The sequence below is a fragment of the Siniperca chuatsi genome, linkage group LG1, assembly GCF_020085105.1.
Source record: "Siniperca chuatsi isolate FFG_IHB_CAS linkage group LG1, ASM2008510v1, whole genome shotgun sequence".
Classification (NCBI taxonomy): Eukaryota; Metazoa; Chordata; class Actinopteri; order Centrarchiformes; family Sinipercidae; genus Siniperca; species Siniperca chuatsi.
In genome coordinates this window covers 21,929,048-21,955,095 of record NC_058042.1, presented here as the reverse complement: position 1 = coordinate 21,955,095, position 26,048 = coordinate 21,929,048, and the positions used below count along the sequence as shown (strand labels likewise).

At 40.6% G+C, this 26,048-nt stretch overlaps 1 protein-coding gene across 3 annotated transcripts in view; it reads left to right on the top strand.

Annotated features, from left to right (window-relative positions):
* kif26ba (kinesin family member 26Ba) overlaps positions 1–26,048 on the top strand; it is an 87,804-nt gene that overhangs the window by 14,458 nt on the left and 47,298 nt on the right. For 2 of the 3 annotated variants that reach the window (XM_044190165.1, XM_044190175.1), the window contains exons 3-4: positions 13,494–14,210; positions 22,697–22,881. In XM_044190165.1, coding sequence (XP_044046100.1) covers positions 13,494–14,210; positions 22,697–22,881 — 902 coding nt within the window. The remainder of the gene's footprint in view (positions 1–13,493; positions 14,211–22,696; positions 22,882–26,048) is intronic. The other variant, XM_044190185.1, reaches the window with a different exon arrangement.

Here is a 26,048-nt window from a genome sequence, read left to right as displayed (position 1 = left end):
TACAGGGGAACCACCTGCACACAATTGGTTTTAAGTCCTGGTCAAACATGGAGTTTACTGCAATGCATTGTTTGTTTATTTAAATATCAGTTTTTCAATATACTGTTATTGTTTTATGTTAGAAATTCTCACGATTAGTCATTAGTTTGAATATGAATGCAGATTTTACAGGGTCTCCTATTTTTCTGGTATTTCAGCAAACCTTTTAAGGAACATACTGTGAAACAGATGAGGTGGTCTGTGAAAATGCTTCTTTGTAATAATGTGTTTGGTGCTAGTAAGCAAATGTTAACATGCTAACACACTGAAGTACGATGTAAATATGGTAAACATTACAGCTGCTTAACATCAGCATGTTAGCGTTATCATTGTGAGCATGTTAGCATGCTAATATAAGCATTTAGCTTGAAGTACCACTATGTCTAAGTACAGCCTCACAGAGCCACTATAGCATGGCTGTAGACTCTTGTCTCGTCATCAATTATCTATTCTGCCTTTTTGCTTTTTATTAGATAGTTTTCATTGGCAAAGAATTATTGGGCAAAAGAGAGGAGTGTGGCATGTAACAAATGTTGCCGGTGGGAATGAGACCGGGGAAGTTGCGGTTATATGGTATGTGTCTTAACCACGTCATCAAGGTGCCGCAATGACCATCATTTTTACAATTGTAGATTGATAACAATGTTTAAGTCATAGCTTGGTGCCTCCTATAAGCAGAGTTGGCAGATGCACACACGATCTGGCACATGTTTGAATTTATTTTTCCATTAAAAAAAGATAAAACCAAGTTTTGTAGTTGTAGAATCAAATTCTATAGTAGTTCATGGTTGACATACTACCTTTTTTCCTAATTCTGAGCCAGAGTTTGTGCTTTTGTGTGTGTGTAAGGGTATACATGCTATTCACACTATTTCCTAGTGTGTGTGCACACATGTATAAGTGGATGTTGTCAGGCAGATCTTTACATTCAGTTCCTCCCCAGTGAGCCTCACTAACCTTGGGATAGAAGGATACTGGAGGGAAGAACGGATGGATGGGAAAAAGAGGACGAAAAGAGGGGAGTAGGGAAGGAGTGAGAGTGTGTGTTCAGGTGTGGGATATGGCAAGATGGATTACCCAACCCAATAGGCAATTTATCACTGTCAGAGAGAGAGAAGGAAAGAGAGAGTGGGGAGAGAAGAAAGAAGAGAGGGAAGAGAAAAGAGACAGAGACTGAGAGAGGGAGAGGGAGGGATATAGAAGAGAAATAAAATGTAGGGCTTGGGGAAAGATAAGAAGTAGGTGGAGGGCAAAAAAGGGGGATAAACAGTTGTGAGAGAGAAACCTACTGAATCATACTGTTCTTTATGTACAAACAGGTTAATATGTGGTTGAACCCCATCTCTGGAAAGGATGGCCACAGATCAGAGGTAAGACTTGGAAGTATAGGCAGCACATTTTCTGTGTGGTTCCTGAATCATGTGTACTGTACTTCCTGGATTGAAATGCCCTGTATTATTCAGTGATTGCTGTACTGCGCAGGAGTGTGTTTAATTTTAGCTATGCTGTCTCTGTGTAGCACAGTAGTTAGTTAAGCTAGTGAAGTAACTTTGCTCTGTAGCTCAGTGTTTTGGACAGGCCAGGACTAACACTACCTGAGGTATGGATCCTTGTGGTTCAGTATGTGGAGCATCATACTAACACTTGGTGGTGTAAAACCTTGTGAAATTTCTCACTGACAATAATTAGGACCTGGCATTTTCCTCTCAATCCCTGATGTAAATGGACAACCCATTTACAGGGGGACACCAAGGTGAATATTCAGACTTTCAGACCCTATTTAGACTCATAATAGATGACTAACCTGTATCTCTGAACAGTATTTTTTTAATCAAACATTATATTTAGTTTAGTTTGTTGAAAATTACAACAAATGAGCTGTACTTTGACTTTTTGTCAAATTCAGCGAATATCTCCTCACGGTCCGCTAGCTGTCCGTTCAGTGTGTGCGCTGAAAAAAACTCGAACTGATCCACACAATACTATTCCAGCCATTATTTGTGTGTCAGGTAACGTTAAATGACTTGCCCACGGACATTCAACTTATTTTTTAGTTTGCCAAGATATGCTGTTGTTGTGATGTTAGCTATAGTAGCAGGAGAGTTGTGAGTATCGCTGTCTGGAGCTGGTGTGCTGCTCTGGGAAACCGTCTTGTCCTTTCTGGCTGTTAGCTTCGCAGCAGCAACTGTAGCGACAGTTTGCTAACCCATAACCTAGTTGAACTAATCCACAACCTAGATAACATTAGTTACATTACTTGCTGTGTCGTTGTTCGCTCTATACCATGGTATTTGTCATGGCATTTAATTTCTCCAGAATCGCATACCCCACCTTTAAATAAAATAGCAGTGAAGCCAAGTTTGTCATCTATGTTCAGGTGCCAGCCAACTAGGTAATTGGCAGCTAGTTAGCACACTGAAGTAGATTATTTTCACATATAGCTTTGGTAAATATTCATTTACAGTGCAGCTCTGATACAGATGGTGCACTAATTTAAAAACAGGCAGCAGACTTTATATGCAGTTCATTTACAGTCAGGAAACACCATGGATACCCAGATAATTTAAAAACAGGCACTGGAAACAACTTCTGCATAAAAATATTACTATTTCATTTACAGCTGGGCACTGATGTAGATGGTCAGCAAAAAAAACAGGCTTTCTTCTAGCCTATTTACATTGTAGCTGGGGGCTCGTCTGTAGATTTAACACTGTACAGCTGGTACAAGATTCATACCTCAGGCTGTTAATGGGAAGGCAGCATTTGCCACGCATAGTGTATATACAGTATACAAACGGGAGACACACACTCTTAAATATGCATGAAGAATACAGTAATACACACAAATACACACTTGCTATGTTTGCATGAGAGCATGACAGCGAGAGACCTTGTGTAGTTGATGTAATCTGTCTGTAGCATCTGTTTCCAGTTTTTTGTACCCTCTTTGATTGTGTTTAGCATCCCACTACACGCATACATACTGATCAAGCAATGCTATTTTTGTGTATGTGCATATGGGTGTGCAGTGAGGAAAACACAACTTTGTAAAGCAGAATGGCTGATGAGCACTTAACCCAAGATAATCCATGGCCACATTCAGACAGGCAATTAATTATGGTTGTCAATCCCAAACAGTGGCTGCATGAATGTAGCCTCTGGCAGGCTGCAGACCGAAGTACGTCACCAACGTGGTCTGAGGAAGTGCTTCAAAGACTCTCTGAAGGCCTCTTTTAAAGACCTTCACACTGACCCTGCTTCCTGAGAGTCCCTTGCCCACAGCCATTCAAAGAAGTAACATTTCAAAGGGTACTAACATCTATGAAGACCAACACATCAAAGTATGTGAAGCCACTGTCTCGCCCTCTGACTGAACCAACCCTGCTGTCCTGCACTCACTGCAACTGAGAGTATCGCTTACCATTGGCAAGTGGTGAAAACAGCCCTCCAAATTCAAGGACAAGTGATGGTGATGATGTGGAAGCACATGGTTGTATGTGTGTCTTCACACTACACGGAGACAAAGATCTTCATGGAGAGATCACGTTGAGTGTGTGTGCATGTGGGTACCAGAGCATCTCTTGGATGTTATCACATCTGACACTTGTATTATTACTGATACACACACAGCATTATACAGTGCACACATGCTGCACACACATCCACCTACAAATATGTACACACAAACACATTTTAAGTCTCCAGCGAGAGAGTTTGCAGCAGGTAATTTACATCCCCTATAGCTAGTTATTTGTGTGTGCTAATTAATTTCTGCATTGCTATGGCAACACAAACATTCTAATGCATTTTTCTTTGTTATTAATATAGCGTGTCAACATCACAAGGGAGTGTGTGTACATGTGTGCAGACATAGGTGTGTGTCTGCTCATTTAAATGTATGCATAAGCGACTTTATGCCAGCGTGCGTGTGTGCAGGCGTGTGTTACCATTGTGTCCTAACCAATCTAATTCTTACACCCATTATTGGATCATATGAAGGAATGACCAATTAAAAAGGTGATTAAAGGAGAAGTACTTTAGAGAGAGGAGGGGTGGGGTGTAGGTAATAAATGAGCGAGAGAGTCAGAGAGAGAAAGAAAGAGAGAGAGAGGGGAAATCTACTGGGTTCCTTAAGTTATTTGTCACTGAGGGGAAACAGAAAGAAACAAAGAGATAATTATGGGGAGGCAGGGGGTTGGTTTCCTTAATGTCTAAACTCTCACTAACATGCTATTAAAGAGCAGTTTCTGCTTTGGGTTATTTCTGCTGTGTCCTACAGAAACACTAATCTGCCCCTTAGCCAGCTTTTACACCCATACACACACTGAATTCGTTCAGTGTTTACTTATTAAGTGTACAAATAAAATACATACAAAATACAAATAAGTAGCGTATTCATTCTTAGATCTGGCTATGCTGCAGGTGTGTGTATGTGCGTGTGTGATCGATTTTCAGAGCGTAAAGCCACCCTTCCCTTCTTCCATTCATCCTCCTTCACACAATCCCTCTTCTTCCCTTTGTCCCTCCTTCCTTTCACCCTGACTCTCCTCCCTTTTCCATCTATCTCTCGCCTTTGCATTTCAACGTGGTCAGACCTTTATAATTGAGGCTCAATAATGTCGTAATGCTTTAATCAAGATTTTTAGGGTCAATATGATCACAGATTAATTGTTATATTGTTCAAATTATTACTGTTCATTCACCATTGGTTCCTGTTCTTAAACATGTTAACATAAAGTAAAAAAGGGATTCAATACATCATGTTGTTTTCTTATATATTCAGCAACTGTGGTACATTTTAGACTTGCATATATGTTTCTGATCTTCTTCCTCACACACTGACTCATTTTAAATTGAAAAAAACTTCTCAAAATAGAGGTGGTGATTTTTAAATATGAAATTACAACAGTGCACATGCCCTGCTGACAATAAGCCTGTGGCTATGTGGTGGATGATGGTCTGATAGCAGCTTAATGCTGATAATGACTGGCAGCTTTTAAAGCTCTGTTACCTTTAATAATGTCTTCTTCACTTATAAACAAGGTGCTGCTTCACTTTTGTTGTTGGTTGCACCAGATGTTAAAAGTTCAAAGACTCAAAAATGTTACGGGCAAGTTGTCAGATGAAAGCCTGTGTGTGTAGCTTTTGTCATTGGTGGAAGTGAGCTGACAGAATACATTTGGCTCTAAATATTATGTAATTGAATGTATAAGCTGGACATATTAGGTCCTGAGAGTGAAAAACAAACACCAAAAGAGAGAGATTGAGAGTGACAGACAGAGTGTGTTTTGGAGAGATAAAGAGAGACACCTGTGCTTGACCTCTGTCAGTGTAACATCTGTCCTGCATGTGTGCGTGTTTGTGTATGTGTGATGTTATAACTCTGTGTTATAACCTTTATAACCTGTGTTATTGACCTTGCTCCTGCACAGACACCAGACTCATTCATTCCCATGCACACACACACACACACATACACACACACTATCATTCTCCATCATGAGACCAATGTCCGTGATCATGGACCACCAACACACTTGATGGATACACACACACACACACACACACACACACACACACACACACACAAACAATTTATAGTATTTTCTTCTTCTTCTTCTTCTTTCTTTCTGCTGGTTTCCATTTTTCATTCTTCATCATTCCTTTATCATTCTGTCACACTCCTGCCTTCTACTATGTGTGTGTGTGTGTGTGTTCATGTCAGAGCAGGTGCAAGAGACCGTCTGCATCTCTTCTGCATGAATTCACTGATCCTAGACCTGCTGAGAAAAGCAAGGTGTGTGTGTGTGTGTGTGTGTGTGTGTGTGTGTGTGTGTGTGTGTATTACAGAGTGTATAAAGGAGCAAGTAATGGGGAAATGAATGAGGAGAGAGACGAGAGGAGGTAAATGAATATGGGGTGAGGAGGAAAGGTTTACCTTCCTTGGTCACTCATCTGGAACTGATTACACACACACACAGGCGCACGCCAATAAACCAGCGTCATTCTGGCTAATACATACTAATACATACTAATACTTACTAAGAATGAGCTTCTCCTCTCTTTCTCATTTTTATTGGAGTATTAGCCCATTTTCTGCCACGTTCTTTCTTTACTCTCTGATCTGCCATCTTCTTCTTTTTCCTTTTGAGTATCATGCCATGAACCGGTGCTAAATATAGTAGAAGTGAAAACAAGGAATGACAAAGGTTTGAGAAATAGGGAGATGATAATGGAGGTGGGTTGTAATCACACAGCTCAGAGTCAAAATATTGGCTTATACCCAGTCAGTGGTGGACAAAATGTGTGTTTGTCTATTTATGTGTGTGTGTGTGTGTGTGTGTGTGTGTGTGTGTGTGTGTGTGTGTGTGTCAGTGTGCATGTGTGGGAGTGCACTGGAGTTAACGGGTTCAGGAAAATGGGCTGTCAAACAAAAGACACATCCCTTTCACACACGCACACACACGCACACACACACTCACACACACACACAAAAACAGTAAGGGACAAATAGGGCTGAGCTGTCTTTTCTTATCAAATCTCAGTAATAGCATCCTTCTGTGTCCAGTCTACACGCACACCCCCCCCTACACACACACACACACAGTCATTGCTACACAGACTGATTGTCAGCACACTAAGAGTCGCTGAGGTCACTGTTCAGTTAGGTTGGACGACGTCTCTGTCTCTCTTCTTCTCTTTCTCTCTTTCTGTCAGACACTCCATCCTTGCACAGAAGAGCTGAGGCTGTGTTTGTCTGCCCTTGTAGGAGGAAATGAATCACACACACTCATAGACTATCTGTGGTGCTGAGACTGATTGAGTCACTCACAGAATACTGATGAAGTCAGAGGTGAAGAGATGCCTGGAAGAGACAGTTAGATGTGGTGAAAGAAGGAGGAAAAGGGAGGGGAGTTGGAAATATAAAGGTTCACAATGACATTCTTATCTAACCACAATCGTATTAAATGGTGTTATAATACAAATAATCCCATTGTAAATCTGATACTGTAACTGAAACTGGAAAATAAAATTGCTTCTAATTACATTTCCACATGAAACTCTTTAAGATTGTTTTGGACTGTACTGAACTCTAGCTCGTCTGGCAACATAATACCACTAACGAGTGTGTGTGTGTGTGTGTGTGCGTGTGTATGTGTGTGTGTGTTTGGACCAGGGGAATGTATACAAACTCAAAGTCATGCTGTTCTTCTGAAAGATGAGCTGGAAATAACAAAAAGGAAGCATTAGTGGGAAGAGAAATACAGAAATATGGTCAAAGGGAGGGCAAAGAGAGAAATAGAGCATATGTGTGCGTGTGTGTGTAAGTAGTGTTCATGCCCAGTATTAGCAAAAACTCCATCTTTCTCTCTTTCCTAGACCCCCAGATTCTCTCTTTTTCAAAACACAGCTCTCCTTTTCCTCTTTTTTTCAATCAGGCAGCTTGGCTGCTCCCCAAATCTCAGCTAATTTGGAACAACAAGGCCCTCATCTCAAGGACCATACACCGTATCCACATTATTGCTCCTTTGGTCGCCTGTCTTACATGCGTGTGTTTGAGTGTGTGTGTGACAGGGAGATACAAAGGGGTCGGAAGAAGCCAAGAGACATTAAATGTTTGCAAATGCAAATTTTTGGCAAAGATCTGACTTTTCCAAATCTTTCCAAACAGGAAAAGCAGGACTACTATGTGGCACTGATTGGAGGATTGCTTCACAATTTCTTCACAGTGGTTTGTTTTATCTATCTCAAACACATTTCATAATAACTGACATGAAGTTAGTCAGTCAGTAAAATTGCAAACTGTACACAGTGACTAGCAAGAAGTTGTGATGTTGTTTATGACGAAAAACAGTAAACAAGGACTTACAAATAACTGATTAAAGCTGTGACGTCATGAAACATTAAGGATATATATATTTTGTTTTAATCATACCTTTTACTTAACTCTTCACTGAATGTTGCTGAAAAAATACACGCAAAATCTGTTCTGCAGTAAAATGCACCCGTTCACCTCTGTGTGCTCCAACAATGTTCCATATTTTTTACCTAATATGGTGAAACTCACTGCTTCCCTCTTAATCCTTACACACATACCTGTTGGACTTGCGAGTCTGCGTGTGCGTTGGTTTGCACATGTCGCAGCGCTGGTCTACTGCTTAATGGCGCATTATCTCTCCCACTACCATGGGTAAGTGGCCAGATGTAGTTCACATGACATTTCATATTTTCAGTGCAACTACAATAAAGTTTGCAAGTAGAGCAATTTTCAGCCATCTACAATAAATGCTTCTGGTATCAGTCTCAGAAATGAAGAGAAACAAACTCTTTCTAGAGTGGTAATTTTATTCACACAGGGAGAACTTACTACTGGAAACAGTTTTGTCGTCATTATCACTGTTGCTATCATTACTGCTCTATGCCTTAGCAGGGTGCAAGAAATTCAGTCAAATTCTTGTGTGAAAATACACAATTTTTGTACCAAGCAGAAAATGTGTCACAACCCTGTGGCTAAGCAGGATTATTGAACATACAGTGAAAAATTGAATAAATGCATTCATAAATAGTCAGCTGCATTTTAAATCTGCCTCTACCTCAGCTCTCTTTCCTCCAGTCTGCTTCCTCTCATGCATGTCAATCTGCAAACATGTTTTTTTTTTTGTGTGTGTGTGTGAGAGAGAGAGAGAGAGAGAGAGAGAGAGAGAGAGAGAGAGAGAGAGAGAGAGACACACACTAGTAGCTTATTTTATGTAGCCTGGAGTGTGTGCGTGCGTTGTCTCATGCCAGCCAGGAATATGTGTGTTTGTACGCTTGCCTGCATGTGTGTACAATACGTATATGTTTTTAAAAACCACATTGTTTGTTATGCTACTTAGTTTGCCTGAGTAACAAGGTAGCCTTTATCCATAAAAACGCACACACACACACACACACACACCGCTCAGAGCTCCTGCCATGCGTGTGTGTGTGTGTGTGTGTGTGTGTGTGTGTGTGTGTATCTTGTGGTCTTGTGGTTTGTTGACATAGCCTAGCAGGCCGCTCTTGCATTGAGAGGTTGCATTTTACTATTAGATGAAATGTTGCTTTGTGTGGACACATACACACACACATCCACACACACACATATACACAGACAGTATATTGATTGAGGAAAGTTAACAGGCTTGTTATTGATAGAGGCTTATTTGTGTGTGGCAGACAGTACGTTACATTCACTCTCTTTTTTTTTGCTAACAGGCTCTTATTCCATTATGAGCATATGGACCACCAAGGAGGCTGAGTGACCACACACACACACACACACACACACACACACACACACATACTCACACATATCCAGACAATCAGTACAATAGTTAGGCAGACTTTTGGGCAAAAATTGAAATGCATTGGGTTTTATAGTTGTAAAGCTTTTTTGTAAATATGGAATAGGATAAACAACTAGTTCATTGTATAAACCCATGTAAATAGGATGTGTTTACGGTATGTTGGCAAGAAAGCTGCCTGTTCATATATCTGATGGGCTCTGTTCTACCCGTCAGTCATTCATTATTTACCCACATGTTTTCTCTGTCAATCATCTGTCACTCTATCTTAAAGTCTGATTGTCTAAATCTGCTGAGAGACAACCTGTGTCCACCACATGCCTTTGATTGGACGCACGCACACACACACACATACAAATGCTGCATCTCCATAATTCATGTATTGATTAAGCTTCACTAAACAAAGAGTGCCTTCCCATCACTTTGATTAATACTGTACAGCCTCTTCCCTGGCATGATGTGCTGAGATATTCAAATAAAAGTCCCTGCATGTTGAACAACTGTTTACCATGATGTGTTTGTTGTTTCTACAAGTATGGATCAACAATTAACAATCAACAATTTTTTTTATGCTGCTGCTCTTCTGACACTACATCATACATTGAAATGCAGAAGCGTTAGGTAATAGCAGTCATTCAAGAGAAAGCAGTTTCAGAGAAAGGATTCCATGTCATCTGTAGGGATGAATGTGCCTACACAGTTACCTGGCTTTAGTGTTACAGAAGAGGTGGGCTGGTTGAAAGCATGACGGTAATTACAGTTATCAAGTGAGTTGGCACCACCTGCCACATGTTTTGTTGAAGTACACGGCTCCTAAGCAGACACACACTCGCTGATAATACACTGACACTACACCTACACTTAAGCTGGCAATTAGCTCACAATGTCACACTCATTTTTAACCCACCATCAGTCTCAAGGGCCTTGAGTAAAGCTAGACTTTTATGGGGGAAAAAAATCTATTTAATGGCCTTTTGTCAGATAAAGTGCTTAATGCTTTGTGGAAAAATAAAAAAATTTTCAGTGGGGTCAAATGAGGTTTAGACACAGATCTGTATCGGGGTGTGTGCGTGTGTTTTCCTTGTTAACTTTGATATTTAGAGCAGAGAGTCGTGGCAGGAGATTTAGAGTGGCTTTGCTCTGTGCAAGCGGCTCCAATTAGTCTGAAAAAACACATGCACACGTACACACACATAACACATACCTGCACACACACATTCATTCATGCACACAGGCACAGATAACTGCGCAAACAAATTGGACAAATATCTGGATTTCCGCACACAAGAAAGCACACTATGATTGCTCACACACACGCATACACACAAATTCACCAGACAAACACTGACAGAGAGACTTTTGAGGGGTGAAGAGAGAGAAAAAAAACATAAAATGGACCAACATGAGGACAGAAAAGAGGTAGAGAATAATTTAGTATTTTTTATTGATTCTGTTTTTTCCAAAATGTCCTGCACGCCCGGCAGTCTGTACTCATCACAAAAGGTGAATTTGCCTGAAAACATCAGTCAAATGTTCTGCCACATTCACATACTGTATGTGTATACTCACTGCATCTTTATATTGACTGTTGTGTTTAGAGTCCATCCCAGTAGGGGAACACATCTGTGAACATGGTGAAAGTGCAACAGTTGTAGTTGTGCGAGTGTTTAGAAGCTGTTGATTGGTTACACAGGTAAATATATTCTTGAACAACCTCAGAGTACCGAGCCTCGATAGAGCTGACCACAAAATGTTTGTGAACAAAGGCAATGCACCAGAAAAAGAAAGGCTGGCACTTTTAACAAGACACTGTGACCTCTTCTAATACTATAAACCACTTACAGATGATCTTACCTCTCTGTACCTCTATAGTCCATTACTTTGGCCAGTTGGCCTATGCACTTAAGGGGCCCAATTTTCATGGCGGCGCAATAGCTACTGCAAGCAGAGTTCTGACTGGTATTTTCCTGACCATGAAATTTGCTTTGCCCAGCGGTGTGGTATTTTGGTGCCAAGCACAGAGCGCACGGTGCACAGGTGGGAGGAGAGGTGCACCTACCACTTTGGTGATTTTATCAACAAGAGCAAACTAAATAGCCTACTTGGAGCAAATGCGCCGCAATCAGGGACTAATGCTTAAAATGTAAATAAACCATTTTACATTTTAATCACTCTCCAACCAGTAGATGTGTTTAAATTGGCATCATCATGTGTTTGTAAAGCAGGAACACCGGTAAAGTGGTCTGCATTTATCTGTAAATTAATGTGAGTGGTTCTAACAGTATCTGTTGTCCACAGCTGCTTTATACTGTATGAAAACCTTATCCTGCAGTTCATTAAATCCCTGCAGCCACCTCAAGGCAGCAGGACAGATATGTTGATTAATCTGCAGCCTGATGTGAGAAGTGTTGTGCCAGAGTGCAGTGACATTACGCACAGCCATCCACTGTGTTTATCTTGACTAAATCACGTGCAAATGACACAAGGTCCCCGTTCTTCAAATGTAACTTAACTAATTCAGGCTAACTTGCTGTTATCAGGCTAAAATAATCCTGTTTATTCTCATCCAGCTAAACAGTGCAATCTTATTTTGAAATAGTGTGCTGATCATGTGATTGCAGGTACATGAGATAGGTGTGTTGGGAAGCCTCGCAGCATGCACTGGGGCAATAGATTCATGGATGTTCTACATTTTGCTCCACAATGATTCCACTGTTTCCACACTTTCATCACTGTTAAAGATGAGTTATTACCAGGTAATATGGTTAGACTATGAGTGATGTTGGGTGCATGATTAGTCGGGGTTCCCAATGGATGTGCATGAGGCTTTTAAGTGATAGTCATAAGCCTGCTATGAAAATTAAACCCTACTAAAATCTCTTTAAGAGCTCCTTTTATTGCAATTTGCAACCATTTTCAGCAAAGTGAGTTCTGCAGGTAATCGTTTAATTTAAAGTTTTAGTGTGTGTTTAATGTGTGAGTGTTTAATGTCAAATTCAGTTCAATGTTTTGGCTCCATTGGTCTTTTAACAGTCAGAATATTTTGGTTGAGTTTATAACCAAAGGGTAAGCCTAATGAGTCTGAAACCAATGTGGTGTTTTGTTGTTGTTGTTTTCACAAAAATGCCCTTTTGTCTTAATAAATCTTCCAAGATTTGTTCCTACAAGTAGACCATTAGCGCTTAGTGTCACACTTTACCAATTCAGCTACAGAAGAATAAAAATAAATTTGTTTTAAAATGAGAAGATGAACAGCACGTGACTGTGAAAATGCTCAAAATGTCAGGGAACGTTTACTTGTTGAGTGCTGTTTCAGTTGACATTAGCTTAGATGTCATTACATATAATGATTACAACTAGGATGCCATTTAATGTGTTTGACATTTTCTAAGATTTTCTTTTTTAATATTTTGAACTCCTTTCTGAGACATGAATGAACAAGAAATAATTCATGCTACCATCACTGTGCTGTTCCCTCTTCATCAAAGAGTTTGTATTGCCTTTTATGGGAAATTATTTCTCATTGAGAGAAACTGACAGTCAAGCAATTATCCTCTTGTATGGATTAAAAAATGGCTGTTGTTTTATCTATTTTGAGTATTTAGTGCACCAAGATGCTTCACAGATGATTCAAAGGTGCAAAGTCACAACATGCACTCCACACAGTGTCAGGCTGTGTAGCAAAAGTCATGCTGAGAAAGAGAGATGGGAGAGGAAAAGAGAGAGAGTTGTTTTCATTTTTGTATTAGAGGACTCTCCTTGCTGCCAGCTTCTGTGACACTTTTACCCTTTTGACCGTAAGGATATAGTGTGTGTGTGTGTGTGTGTGTGTGTGCGTGTGCGTGTGCGTGTGCGTGTGTGTGTGTGTGTGTGTGTGTGTGTGTGTGTGTCTCTACACATCTTCCCCCAGGCTGCAGGGCACTGTTTCTTGGGTTTTCTATAAATATTCATAGTCATGATTTGTTCAAAATGCCTAGAATTTCTTCTCCTCTCTTCTCTTCTCCTCCTGGTTTTCTTCAGTTACGTCCTCCATTGCAGCTCAAAACATGCTGTTCTTGCTTCATTTTGCTTTGACTCCTCTAGACACCAGTCTAAAACCCAGCTTTTTCTCTCTCTCGCTCCTTCCAGGATCCCTCCTTCTCTCTCCTTCTTCATGATAAGCTTCAGGTGCCCAACAGTTCTCGGCGGGCATGGAACGAACGTGACAGTCGCTGTGATGTCTGCACAACTCACCTCACTCAGCTCAAACAGGAAGCCGTGCGCATGGTCCTCACTCTCGACCAGTGGGATTTGTCTCCCACCTCTTCCCCTACGTCCCTGATTGGACGATATGGATCTCAAGGACCTCCGGGTCCAATGGGAGCATCCGGAGCACCAGGAGGTCCTGGATCACGGGAGTGGCCTCCTCCTTTTCTTCCTTCCTCCTCCTCTTCAGCTGCTGCCGTTTCACATCCTCCTCACCCGTCCTCCCAGTCACCTTCCCCAAGCCCCAGCCAGACCCCAACACCAAGCCCGAGCCACGGACCATCCAACCCCAGCCATGGGAGTACCCCGGTGGGGCAAACATCCAGCTGTGCTCCCACAAACCCACAACCTCAAGGCCACAGACTGGGGTCCAAGCCCAGCTCCCTGGGGCTTGGAGGTGGGGTGGACAGGAGGAATGGGTCCCCCAGTTCAGGAAAAGCTGGTGCCCAACAGCAACCAGTAACTGGAGTAAACAGCCCTGGCAATAATAGTGGTAATAGCAGTAATAATGGGAGTGGAGCGGTACTGAGTGCAGCAGCTCTGCAGGCCCATCAGCACCTGAACCGAACTAATGGAGGAGTTACACTCTATCCGTACCAGGTAAGCTACCTGTAGAGGTGTTTGTGTGTGTGTCTTGCAGTCACACATACAATTCTGTAGAGCTACTTTTCCCACAAGGACGTTACAAATATTACCATGGAAACTGAATAAATAAATTCTGGTCTTATATGATTATACCATATGGTAACAGGCTGCTAGCATGCAGATGAATACACTCCTTTCTTCCTTCACCTCTCCTCGGCTTGTAGAAAGTTAGACTAGTATATGTTGCATCTACCCCAGGCAAAGTGCATGTCTGTGTGTTCTTAATAACATAAGGACACATTTTACAACAAAGGCTTCTAGGTAGACACATCATTTTGACTAGAAATAAAAAAGAAATATATAAGGGAATTTCAATTAAAAACTTCTATCATCTGGATTTAAAACAGAGAAAAACATGAGACAGTAATAAAATGAACTACATGAAGTGACTTTTACAACTGGAGCATGCCCTTTATGATTGGTGATATAGATAATTGTCAAATTGGGACAAAAAACAAAAAATGTTAAGGATGGTGGACAGACATTCTAAAGTGTCAGGAAATCTACTTTACCCACAAAAAAGTGAGTTTGCTTCAGACTTGTTAACTTGGTGAATAGGACTGTGAGGCCTCAATATCCTCTAACAGATTTCCAAACTGTGAGGTGTGCCTCCATGGGGAGAGATGAAGGGGGCATGGAGGAAGAGATATGAGATGAGGTGGAAGGCAATTAAGGTACTATGAAACCCCTAGCGCTCGATTGCCGCAATTTGCATCAAAATTAATTCTTCTTCCCAGAGTCATAGCTCAGTTATCTCGAAAATCCAGTGGCAATAAACATCCATAAATTTGCTTAGAAATCATAGAAAAAATCCTTAGAACTCCAGAATTTAACTGAGAATCATCATGTTTTTAAGTTTTCTTCAGCATCAAAGTATTCCAGTGATAGTTGTCTGTACCTCCATGGGTACATTGTAAATAGGATCTGCTAAGGCCATAGTGCGTTATACAACATTTATTTCTCCCCAACGGTTGAGCGTTGAAGCGACCAACTGAAAAGACTAGTTTCTAAGTAGCTTGCAGATGTCAATTAATAGCTAATAGACACAATAATTAACGTTGAATTCTTGGATTTGATAACCTTCTCTTATCAAGATGGAAGCAAAATATCTTCTTCAGCTGGATCGAGGCAGGACATAAAGTATTTTGTTAACGCGATGCAAACTGTAAAAGTGACTCAAATTGAAAATGGAGATAATAGAAGAGGTTTTAGAAGGAGACAGGAAGAGAGGGAGCATGAGTAGACAAGAGAGGAAGATGGTAGGAGGGAGAAAACGCCTCAGGTGACGTGTGGTCTAGAGGTGTATGGAGGGAGGCAGGAGAGCTGAGACTGCAGGGGAGATCCAGAGGTGTGTGTGTGTGTGTGTGTGTGTGTGTGTGTATGTGTGTGTGTTAACATGTGTGTATGCACGTGATCTACAGATATAATAATTCATACAGTGATAATTAGGACTCTGGGGACTCTATGTCACACACCCCCAGTACCCCTTCACTCTTTCACTTTCATTCACACACACACACACACACACACACACATGCTCACTCTCTCTTTCTCTGTATTTCTTATGCCTCTTTCTTTCCTTCTCCCTTATTATTTCTCCTGTCTTTCTCACACTCTGCGTCATATTCACACCCTTCTATCTTGCTGTTCCTCATGTCTCTTTATATTTATTTTCAGCCCATGACTTGAATCAGATACAGAGATATGGAGTCATAGATGGAAATTACTTTGTACAGTCTCTGAAATTGTTTTGTTATCTTGTCCCACTGGTCAGAAAATAAATTGGGCATAAGAGCTGTTGTGTATTCTGGCCAGTCTTTGTGGAAATTACAGTGAAATTGTTAAAATCTGAAGGAGCATTTCTCTTTTGCCGAATTTCAATTCATTAGATAATAAAGAATGAGTTGTTTACGTGCGTGCATGTTGTTGAGTGTATGCTTCCAGGTGTGTCTTTATGTGCTGTATTTCTGTGTTTTGTATCTGTGCTGTGAGGTGTAAAATGTTAGTGAGTCTGAGTGTTTGTACTGTGACTTTGACAGTAATGGTGTTTCAGCAGGAAAGGAGAAACAGAGAACAATAATAAATCACCCTCATTTAGACTCACTCCTGAGAGAGGAAGAGAAGGGGGAGGAGCTGAGCAGAGAGACGATCAAAAAATGGGAATGGAAGTAGAAACGAGTAAATGAAGAGAAATTAGAGTGAAAGATAGAGAGATGTAGACACAGAGGATGAAGGGAAGATAAGAGTGAAGGGTTTAGAATACGAGACATTTTATTATAGATAAATACATACATTTGGCATTTTTGGCATTTTAACATCAATTTCTTAGGACTGCATTCATTCTGAGACATCAGTGTATACGGACACATTGCTGAGATGACTAGGAACCTCCACATTACATTTCTTTTTTTGCCAAATAATTGGATTTTGTTGGAGATCTGCTTTTTCTAGCATAAGTGGAGCTTTCGGAAGGTCTTACTGTGGCAGATGATTGAATGCAGAACAAATGAGAAATCTCTTCCAACATGTTCACACTCTTCAGCTAAGTGAAAAAGAAAACAAACACATGTGTAGCGACAGCTGGGGAAAGTAAGTAGGGTTTGAGTTGAAACTCTGCACCAAGAATCTGTGTTTTCTACTGGAATGGTCTTATTCATTTTAATTGTTTTTAATAAGTAAAGTCACCATCAGAGGTAGGACAACATGAGACAGAAAAGAGAAAGAAGGGAGGATGCAGAGGTGGACAGAGAGCAGCAGCGACCTCTCTGCCAGTGTAGCTGACATTAAAATCTTGCTGGGTCAGCAATCGAAGAAGTGACAACCTCCACCTTATATATTTATTAGGACTTTTCTTTTTGGTCCCACAAGAGGTCTAGGACAAATGGAAAACACTGATTCGGTCAGAACAAGGAAGGCTGTATATAACGGGCTGAGTGTGAATCTCCCAGGTAGCTTACAGTGAGCCGATGAAGGCCACAAACATTTTCAAATGGATTTCAAATAATTTCTTGTTAAATTCTTGATTAGCACAGATTTTTTGATTAGGCAAGACTCCAACCTAACCCTAAGCTCGCCCCATTTGACACCAACTTAGACTGGCTGTCACACATATATCAAGGTTGAAGGGTTCAAGGTAGAATTTATTTTCATTCTCTCCATATACAATACAATAAGTACACAGGGGAACCAAATTGTGTTTCTTCAGTGCTACGGTGTACAATAAAAATAAGTGCAAACACAGTAAAGTACAAGTAGTATTAAACACATCATAATGGTCTATAGATGTTAATAGCACAGTAGTGGATATGTAAACCCAGTAAGTCAGTTTGTCTCCATTAAAACTAATTTAGGATCCAGCTGGTTGACAATTGTTGATTCCCTGGGTCCAGTGACTGACCAAGATGCTGGTGACTGTAAACTAAAGGTCCAAGTTGTCAGACAGCAGTGTGCTCAGTGATGTACCTTTAATTTGCTCAAAGAAACAACACAGAAACCCACCTGTCCTTTTGTAACACACTGAACTGTGTCACATGTCAATCGGGAAAAATCAAGTCCATATCAACTGCATATTTACTTTTTTGGACTTTTTTAGTGGTGGTGGTATGGTGGAGGGGATAGGTCTCTCTCTCCCTCCCTCTCTTTCTCTCGCACGAGAAAACAAATCTAACATTGTCTGTTTGTCCTCGTGCTGTCCTTCAAGCAGCTAAATGAAAACAGGTTTATACAGTGTGGTGTGTGCCTCTGTGTGTGTGTGTGTATGTGTATTGATTTCAACAATGGTTAGATTAGCTTTCCTAATTTACCATGTTTCTGTTTGTTCTGCCTGAGTGTGTGTGTGTGTGTTTGTTATTGTATATATTGCCGAGAAACAGGATATGAGATACAGCACACACACTTTACATTTTAATGTCGTATTTGTACGAAATAAAAGCTAACTCTCTACTGTCAAACACTGTCAGATTTAGCTGGATGTCCTTTAGAATTAATTAGGACAGCAATGGTGGCTTAAAGGTCAGAGAAGCCTGATTCCACTGATTTTACACAAGTCTTTACATGTGTTGGGGAGTACAACTGCATATGTGGAAAAAGTTGTATAAAGCCTTTTGTGGCTCCCAGTGGAGCCGCACTAAGTCTGAGAAATTTCCTCATCTGATGTCACTTGAACTGTCTGCAGTCAAGTTGCATTATGGGTAATGTAGGCACCAGGTTTTGACTAGGAAGAAGAATGTGTGGAATATAAAATATGATATCTCTGGTTCTGCTGCATCGATTTTGATACTTTTTTTAATACTGTCCATCATTAGTCCGACAGTGTTATAGGAGTCGGTGGAGTACTCTAACGCCCAACTGCTACAGTGTAGCTGCTCACCGGCCATTAGTGTACATTCAGACATAACAATCTACCGCAGGTACATGGATAGTTTAGTGTCTCCCTTCTCATCAGCTGAAATCAAAGTTGGCAAGAAAGCCAGACTTACAAAAACAATGTGTATTCCGTTAATTACTCCAGCCAACGTCCCCTTGAGTTCCTCTATGAGAGAGCAGTGCACATGCTCTGTTTCCATCAGAGAGGACAGCACTGAGCTCTGAGGTGTAGTTTTGGAATACTAATGTGTATCTTGTAGTATATTTTGAATCACGAGTGTCAGAAAGCATGTCTTATTAAATCATTTGTATTGAAGTGAATGTACATTAAACTACAAAACTACATTTTCTGTTATTATTTGCCATTTTCATGTCTTCATCTTTTGGCATACAGTATGTAGCCTTGAGACTGTTTCTGATTTGATTATACAACATACTGTGAAGCATTAGATATTCAATCCCACTCTCCTCTGCCTCACATTTGCGCGCTCTCTCTCTCTATATATGTAATTTACTCCCATTCTTTAATTTCTTCGTCTCCTTGCCTCCACTCCCAACATTTAATTTCCTTGTGTGTCTACTTTTCATGACTGTTTTGTGTCCTCTGTACTCTTTCTTTTGCATCCCCCTCTGTCTCACATACACTCTCTGTTTCTGTAATTCTATCTCTAATATAGAATAAATAAACACCCTGTTCCATTTGCTCACTTACTTCTTTTTGTGTGTCTCTCCCCCAATTTTCTCCCCCACTTTCATGCTGAAACAGCAGGCCCTCTCTCTTCCTCCACTCTACTGCAGTAAGCATTTAGATTGTTTTACAGATTGTGTCTCTGCTCCTGATAAAAGCAGGCAGGCCCGCACACATACATGGACACACAAACACACCATTTCTTATTTCATTCTTCTCATACAAACCTGAAATTTCAGGCACAAATTCTACGTTGGTTGCCTGTAGCATGTGGTTGGAAGAGGATGGAAAAATAAAATAAATATAAGAGACAGACAGATGAGGAAGGTGAATGCTGGGGAAATGGTGTTTGTGTTGTAATGAAGACAAATGAGCCAGCTTTTACCTTTTTCTAAGAGCAGAGAATGGGGGATGTGAATAAGTGCTGTAGTGTAGAGAAAGAGGAGGGGTGAAAGTGACAGAATAAGTGTGTAAGTGTTTTTTTATCCCATCTTTCTTGGGAAATCTGATATCACATTTATCAAAGTCCCTCACTGACAGCTACAATCTCAGGAGCAGATGTTCTATGAAAACATGGTCAGGTGCGTTTTTATTTATTTGCTGCATTATTTGGCTGTCGTATTATCCTCAGTACTCTCTTTGTCCTGTTATTATCTACATCCTTTTCTCCCCTGCTGCGATGACCTAATATCCCCATAGGGATCATTAAAGTTTCATCCAGTGTAATTTAATCTAATTTATGGTAAAATGTAGAGACAACAACTCAGCCTTTATGTCCTGTGGGAGAATCTGAATGGGACAAGAACATAAGAACAAACAAAAACATAATTTATTTCAATGACTACATTAGTCAAAATGCCATCCATGTAAATGCATTTGCCAGGTGACCATGCAGAAATGTTGTTTCAAATAGGAATTATCACGCTATACATCTATTTTCTGTGTGCAGTAGTTCAGATGCAGAACTAATTTGACAGCTCTCTTACAATTGCTGGTTTAATCAGATGCATGCAGCGTAATTACCCATCAGCACGCCACTGTTTCAGATACAAAGAAGCACAGCAAACCTTTTGGAATCTTGTGATAGTATAAAATGAATAAGGATATGGTTATTGCAATTTTTTGTGACAGTGGGAAGTGCAGCTGAGTAGAACATAGAGTCTGTAGTCTGTCCAGCCCTGCTGCAACATCACTGACCGCCACATATTATTCAGCCACCTTTACTCCAGTTTTCAGCGCGCATAATAACCCTCTGTGGGCTGTGGGGACATTTCTCCCACACTGTGCCAGCAGTTTTCCTCTTCCCATTCATCAGGATAAATGAGTAACAAGCACAAATGCACAGGTATTCCATGTAGCTCACTGAAGTTTTATTACATATGTTCAAGAGTCCTTTAATAATGCGGGGGGTAGCAACCTAAGTCTGAGCATTTGAAATGCATGTATATGCATAGGGAGAATGGTATATAAACTATAGAGGCATTTCATTTACAACAGGTAATTTATCAAGGCAGTGGGCTGCGTGCTTGGACCCCAGGAGCCCTCAGCAGTAAATATACGCACAGTGGGGCTGATTTACACACACATACACACAAGTGCAGTGAAGTGCACACAGACATGCTCACAATAGACATACATGCTCGCAGATTTACTCTCACACATGCAGTATAGTTCCTTTATTGGAGCGTGCGGTAATGATTTAGGTGCTCGGCTGTCTGGCTGCTGGCAGCACATAAAGAACTATAATCAATAATCCATATCTATTTCACGAATGGGCCGCCTACACACACACACACACACACACGTACAAACACACATGCCTATGCATACACATCAATACACACACATTTCTGCACACAGTGACAAACTAATGCAACACACACACTCATACAAAGCAGTTGAATGTGTCATATAAATGCATCTTTTTGTGTGTGTTTGTGTGTGTGTGACAACTCCAAATACTACCCACACACAGGCTCACATTGATACAGGCAGACGTACTGTACACCAGACCACACACAGATACATTAGCAATAAAACTTTTAATCTCTCACTTTGTTCATATTGACAAGAAGGAGAGATGAAGAGATTTGGGACAAGAAACAGCAGAATGTGCTTTCTTTTATATGTGTTTGCACCAAGGATGCATATGAACTTAACAGTTTGGTCACTTTTTCAGATTCCTAGCTAGACACGTGTAGATACATAGGGGGTGTCCAAATGAACATACCATATAACTGCAATGTTCAACTCCACCCAGGGACCTTTGTCATACCCCTTTTTCTTTCTCCTCATTTCCTGTCCATGTCTACACTATGAGCTGTGTTAGAAAGGCAAAATGTCAAAAATATCTTTTTTTAAGCTAGCCTTTAAAGCTAGCCAGATAGCTACATGCATGTAAAAGATAAAGTTGTTGTATATATACCATACATCTGATGAAACAGTAACTTACACAGGCCAGCAAATTTAATTTCTTTATAATGTTAGAAGTTCAGAGGTCTCTCTCTTCGTCCTCACTGTCCTTCTTTCCTACATACTATCTAATAAAGGAAAAATGCCATGCAAGATGATCCAATAATAAAGGAGAAACGTGAATAGCATAAGATGGCAGAGCAAAGGGACAGAGAGAATTATATAGAGTAGGTTAGAAGCAATAATAAAAACAAGTGGAGAAAGGGATAGAAAAGAAGATAAGTAAGGGTGTAAGAGAAGGAGAAGGAATGAAGTTAAAGGAGAGAAATTAAGGCAGAAGGGTGTGTTTGTTTCTGTCTATCTGGGACCTCGACAACATTCGGCTGCTGGTTCACTGTGATCACTAGAGAGCTAATCTGCTGTCTGTCTGCCAAGGAAAAAACACACACACACACACACACACACACGCACACACACACACTGGAAATTAACATGAATAAAAACATCTCTTACCCTGATATGAGTAAACTATGCTAGCCATGTTAAAGATAAGGGAATGTTAACAGCTAATTGTTTCCTCCAAAAGTATTTTGAAAGATACTTTGACAGTTGTTGAAATTTCAGTATTTCTGAAGCCAAAAATCCATCAGAATACAACAATGAATGAACGTTAATTATTCTGTAACAGGAAACCAAATGGGTGTGGGAAACCAGACTCTGGTCTCTCATCTGACCATCTGGAAAAGACAAGGGCAGAGATATACTGTAGTGTGTGTGTGAGTGTGTATGTCTAATGTGTTTGTCATGAAGGACATAGATACAGTATGCATGATCAAAGTCATCAGGAAGAAAACTCTTATCACATCTGTCCGGGTGGGAGGGAGAAAGAAGTGGAGGGGTGAGAATGATAGAGGTTGACTCTGTTCTTTCTTTCTTTAAAGGTAAACATTTTGAATCTCTCTTTGTCTCTCATCAGATCTCCCAGATGGTCTCTGAGGCCTCCAGAGAAGGTTTGACTGAGGCTGCCCTGAACCGCTTCAACACACACTCTCCTTCACACACAAATTCAACATCACACACAAACTCTCCCTCACACACTTCGGCTGTAACCACGACGGCACCGACCACCACCACCTCTGCTGCTGCCTCCTTCTTTGCCAGGTAAGATGCATTCAGATCAGAGCACTGCATTCAGCACATCTGGAGTATGTCACCCTGTGGATGCATGTCCTGACTTCCTGTTTTATCTGATCTCTCCACACAGCGCCAGCATGCTGATCTTTTATTTGGAAAACTTTCTAAAATTAATGGTTAGGAGGGAATGCACAATTAATTATTATTATTATTATTATGATAATTGGCTTCCAGATTTTGGCTTCCACAATTAATTAAACTTGACCAGGTGCAATACTGGAATTTCTGTGCACTTTATCTCTCATCTACTGATGTGTCTGCTGAGTTTGTGTTGCCATTTGGGATTTGGAAAGTGTTTTTAAACTGCAAAAACTATTTTTTTTATTTTTCAAATTCTATTGTATTTGAATTTGTCTAAAGTGGCCCTTGAGAACTATAGACATTGTGACTGAATGGGAGAAAACAAGACTGAGGGGTTTCTATCTGCTTGTAGAGAAACACAGGAAGCCAATGACTCATACAATACTGATATGAACACTGTGGTACTATATATTTTTTAATCCCACAAGGATTAGATTTTTAGGATTTAGTGGCATTACGGGGACTAGAAGAATGAATATGACAAAAAATGTTGAGCATGGTAATTTCAGTAAAAACAAGGACGTGAGATGCATCTTACTAGCTCATTTGTACAACATCAATCCTTGGGTTTAGTTCATCCTGGGTTTGAGTCCAGACATCCCATTATGCTGATGTCTCTCAAGTTGTCTAATAGAGCAGAAAGAATGAAACAATGGGCATACAAATAACTACATTATAAGATGCTGTAAGATGATCGTGGTGGAAAAATGGAATACTATTATATATTGTGCATAAGCACACTTACCTATCTTTTGGTGTGTTTATTTAGAAATCAACTTTCCAGTCACCAGTCGTCAATGAGCTGTGTAATCAAATCTAGAGAAATGCAGAGCGACACAACATAAATAAGACACGGGTAATCTGGGTAAATTATTGATGAATAAACATGGTAAGCTCAAAATGAATGAGTAAATTATTCATGGGTAACACAAGACTATGAGTGTGTCACAGTGTCTGAAGTATTGCTGAGATGTCGAATCTAATGAGCTGCTTTAAATCACATTTTAAACGATGCCGATGGTTTTCCTCCTCACTTTCACACATTTGCTTCTCTTCTTCTGTTGTGCACATTCTTGTATTTTGTAATTGTGTGTGTGGTCTCAAAATCTGCAGATAATGCAATGCATGTTTGTCTGCGTTTGAAATATGAGTGACATGCTTCAGTGTAGCAGACAGTGCTGCTGTCTGTCTTCCAAAGCACCAGTGACCAGGCGCATCTCGTAAATTGTATGGGAACGCACACAAACACATGTGCAGACACTCTTTCTTTAGCGTTCTTTCTGTGACCCCCTTGAACTGTCAGGTAACAAGGCCATTTTACAACACACACACACACACACACACACACACACACATCTGGTTGACATTCCAAACATATAGCTAGCTGTCCGATTTATGAGCATTAACCTTCTAAGTAAAAGAACATGGTTTGTTAAATGGTGCAGGTGTCACTGTCCGTGGATGTGTGTGTCGACGTGTGTGTGTCTAGCTGTCAGTCTCTCTCTCCTGTTTTAGGCGCTATAATTACTGTAGCTTCTCAATGCTGTGATGTGTAATTTCCTCTTAAAATCAGAGTGACAAAGTGTTGGTGTGTTTGTTTTGTCTGCTGATCAAAACTTCACATACACACTTGCATATTTTGTCTGCATTTTCCTGTTATTTGTGTGTGTAGGTAATTGGCAAAAAAAACAGCCTTGGTAATGTGTGTATTTGTCTGTGTGTGTGTGTGTGTTTGTTATGTGGTCAATGGATGCAGCTATGCAGTACTGGTAAATCCCATGGCTGTCTTGGTCTTTACTCTCAGACGTGGACTGCATACAGACATTCTTATTACACACACACACACACACACACACACACACACACACACACACACACACAATCTCCCTCTCACTCACTGTCTGCACACAACACAAATCCCTCCGTCCACCACATCTTCTCTCACATGATCCCTTTCTTCCTCCACATCCTCCTCTTTCTATCCCTTCTCTCGTCTTCCGGTCGTTCCTTCATTCTCCTCTCCTCTGTTTACGTTTAATTGCTTTCTCTTTTGCTCTCTACTTTCTTCCACTCCTTTCCTCCTTCGCTATTGTTCAGCTATACCTCCTATACCTCTCCTCTCCTCTCTTTTTCCAGCAATTTCTCTGTCTCCACACTGACCTTTTCTTTACCTCTGCTAATGTGCATGAGAGTAATATCTTTCATTAGTACCAATCTGTCTGTGAATATGTCACACTCACACAGTAGCGCTCCATCTTCCCTGTGCTGCAGTGGCCCTCTGGGGACTCTGGGCTAGAGGATAGAGACATGCTGTGTGTGTGATAGTGTGTGTGTGTGTGTGTGTGTGTGTGTGTGTGTGTGTGTGTGTGTGTGTGTGTGTGTGGACGCCCTCCCTCACTGGGGGAAGGGAGTTTTTATCAGTGAAGGAATTTTTTACTGCATGCTTTGAGGATTGGATCTTTGGGGATTTGGCTGTGTATTTGTGTTTGTGTGTGTGTGCGGCTGGAGGTAGCAGAGTAAATGAATAGGTCCCAAGTGAATTGGGAAGGTGTTGTTATTTTGGATGGAGGATGGCTGTGAGACGGGGGAATGCTGTCTCTTTCTCTGCCTCTGTTTATCTCTTGCTGTCTCTCTTTTCCTATCTTTGAAGTAACCCATCAAATGATAATTGGACACCAATTAGGCACCAATCATAATGGTTGATTGATGATTTGAATAGGTGGAAAGTTGGAAAACAAATTATCATATCAACTTCCTGATCACATCAGGACCACATTTGTTGGTGTTTTTTTGCTCATATGTCATTTAACAGTAGTTGAAAGTTGTCTTTTATTTTGACAGAGAAGAAGAAGCCCATTTGCTCTTGAAGTAGTCGTGCCGTTTTTAGAGTTACTGGGACGGCAGCAAGAGAGAGTGAATTTAACTATTTCACCCATTTAATTTTCATATATATCTTAGTAAAAATATTGACAGCTCACAAACATTCATTTGTGAAGTTGTATTGTGTATATTTTATTAGAAATTGTTTAACACGTCGGACAAAGGGTGTAGGG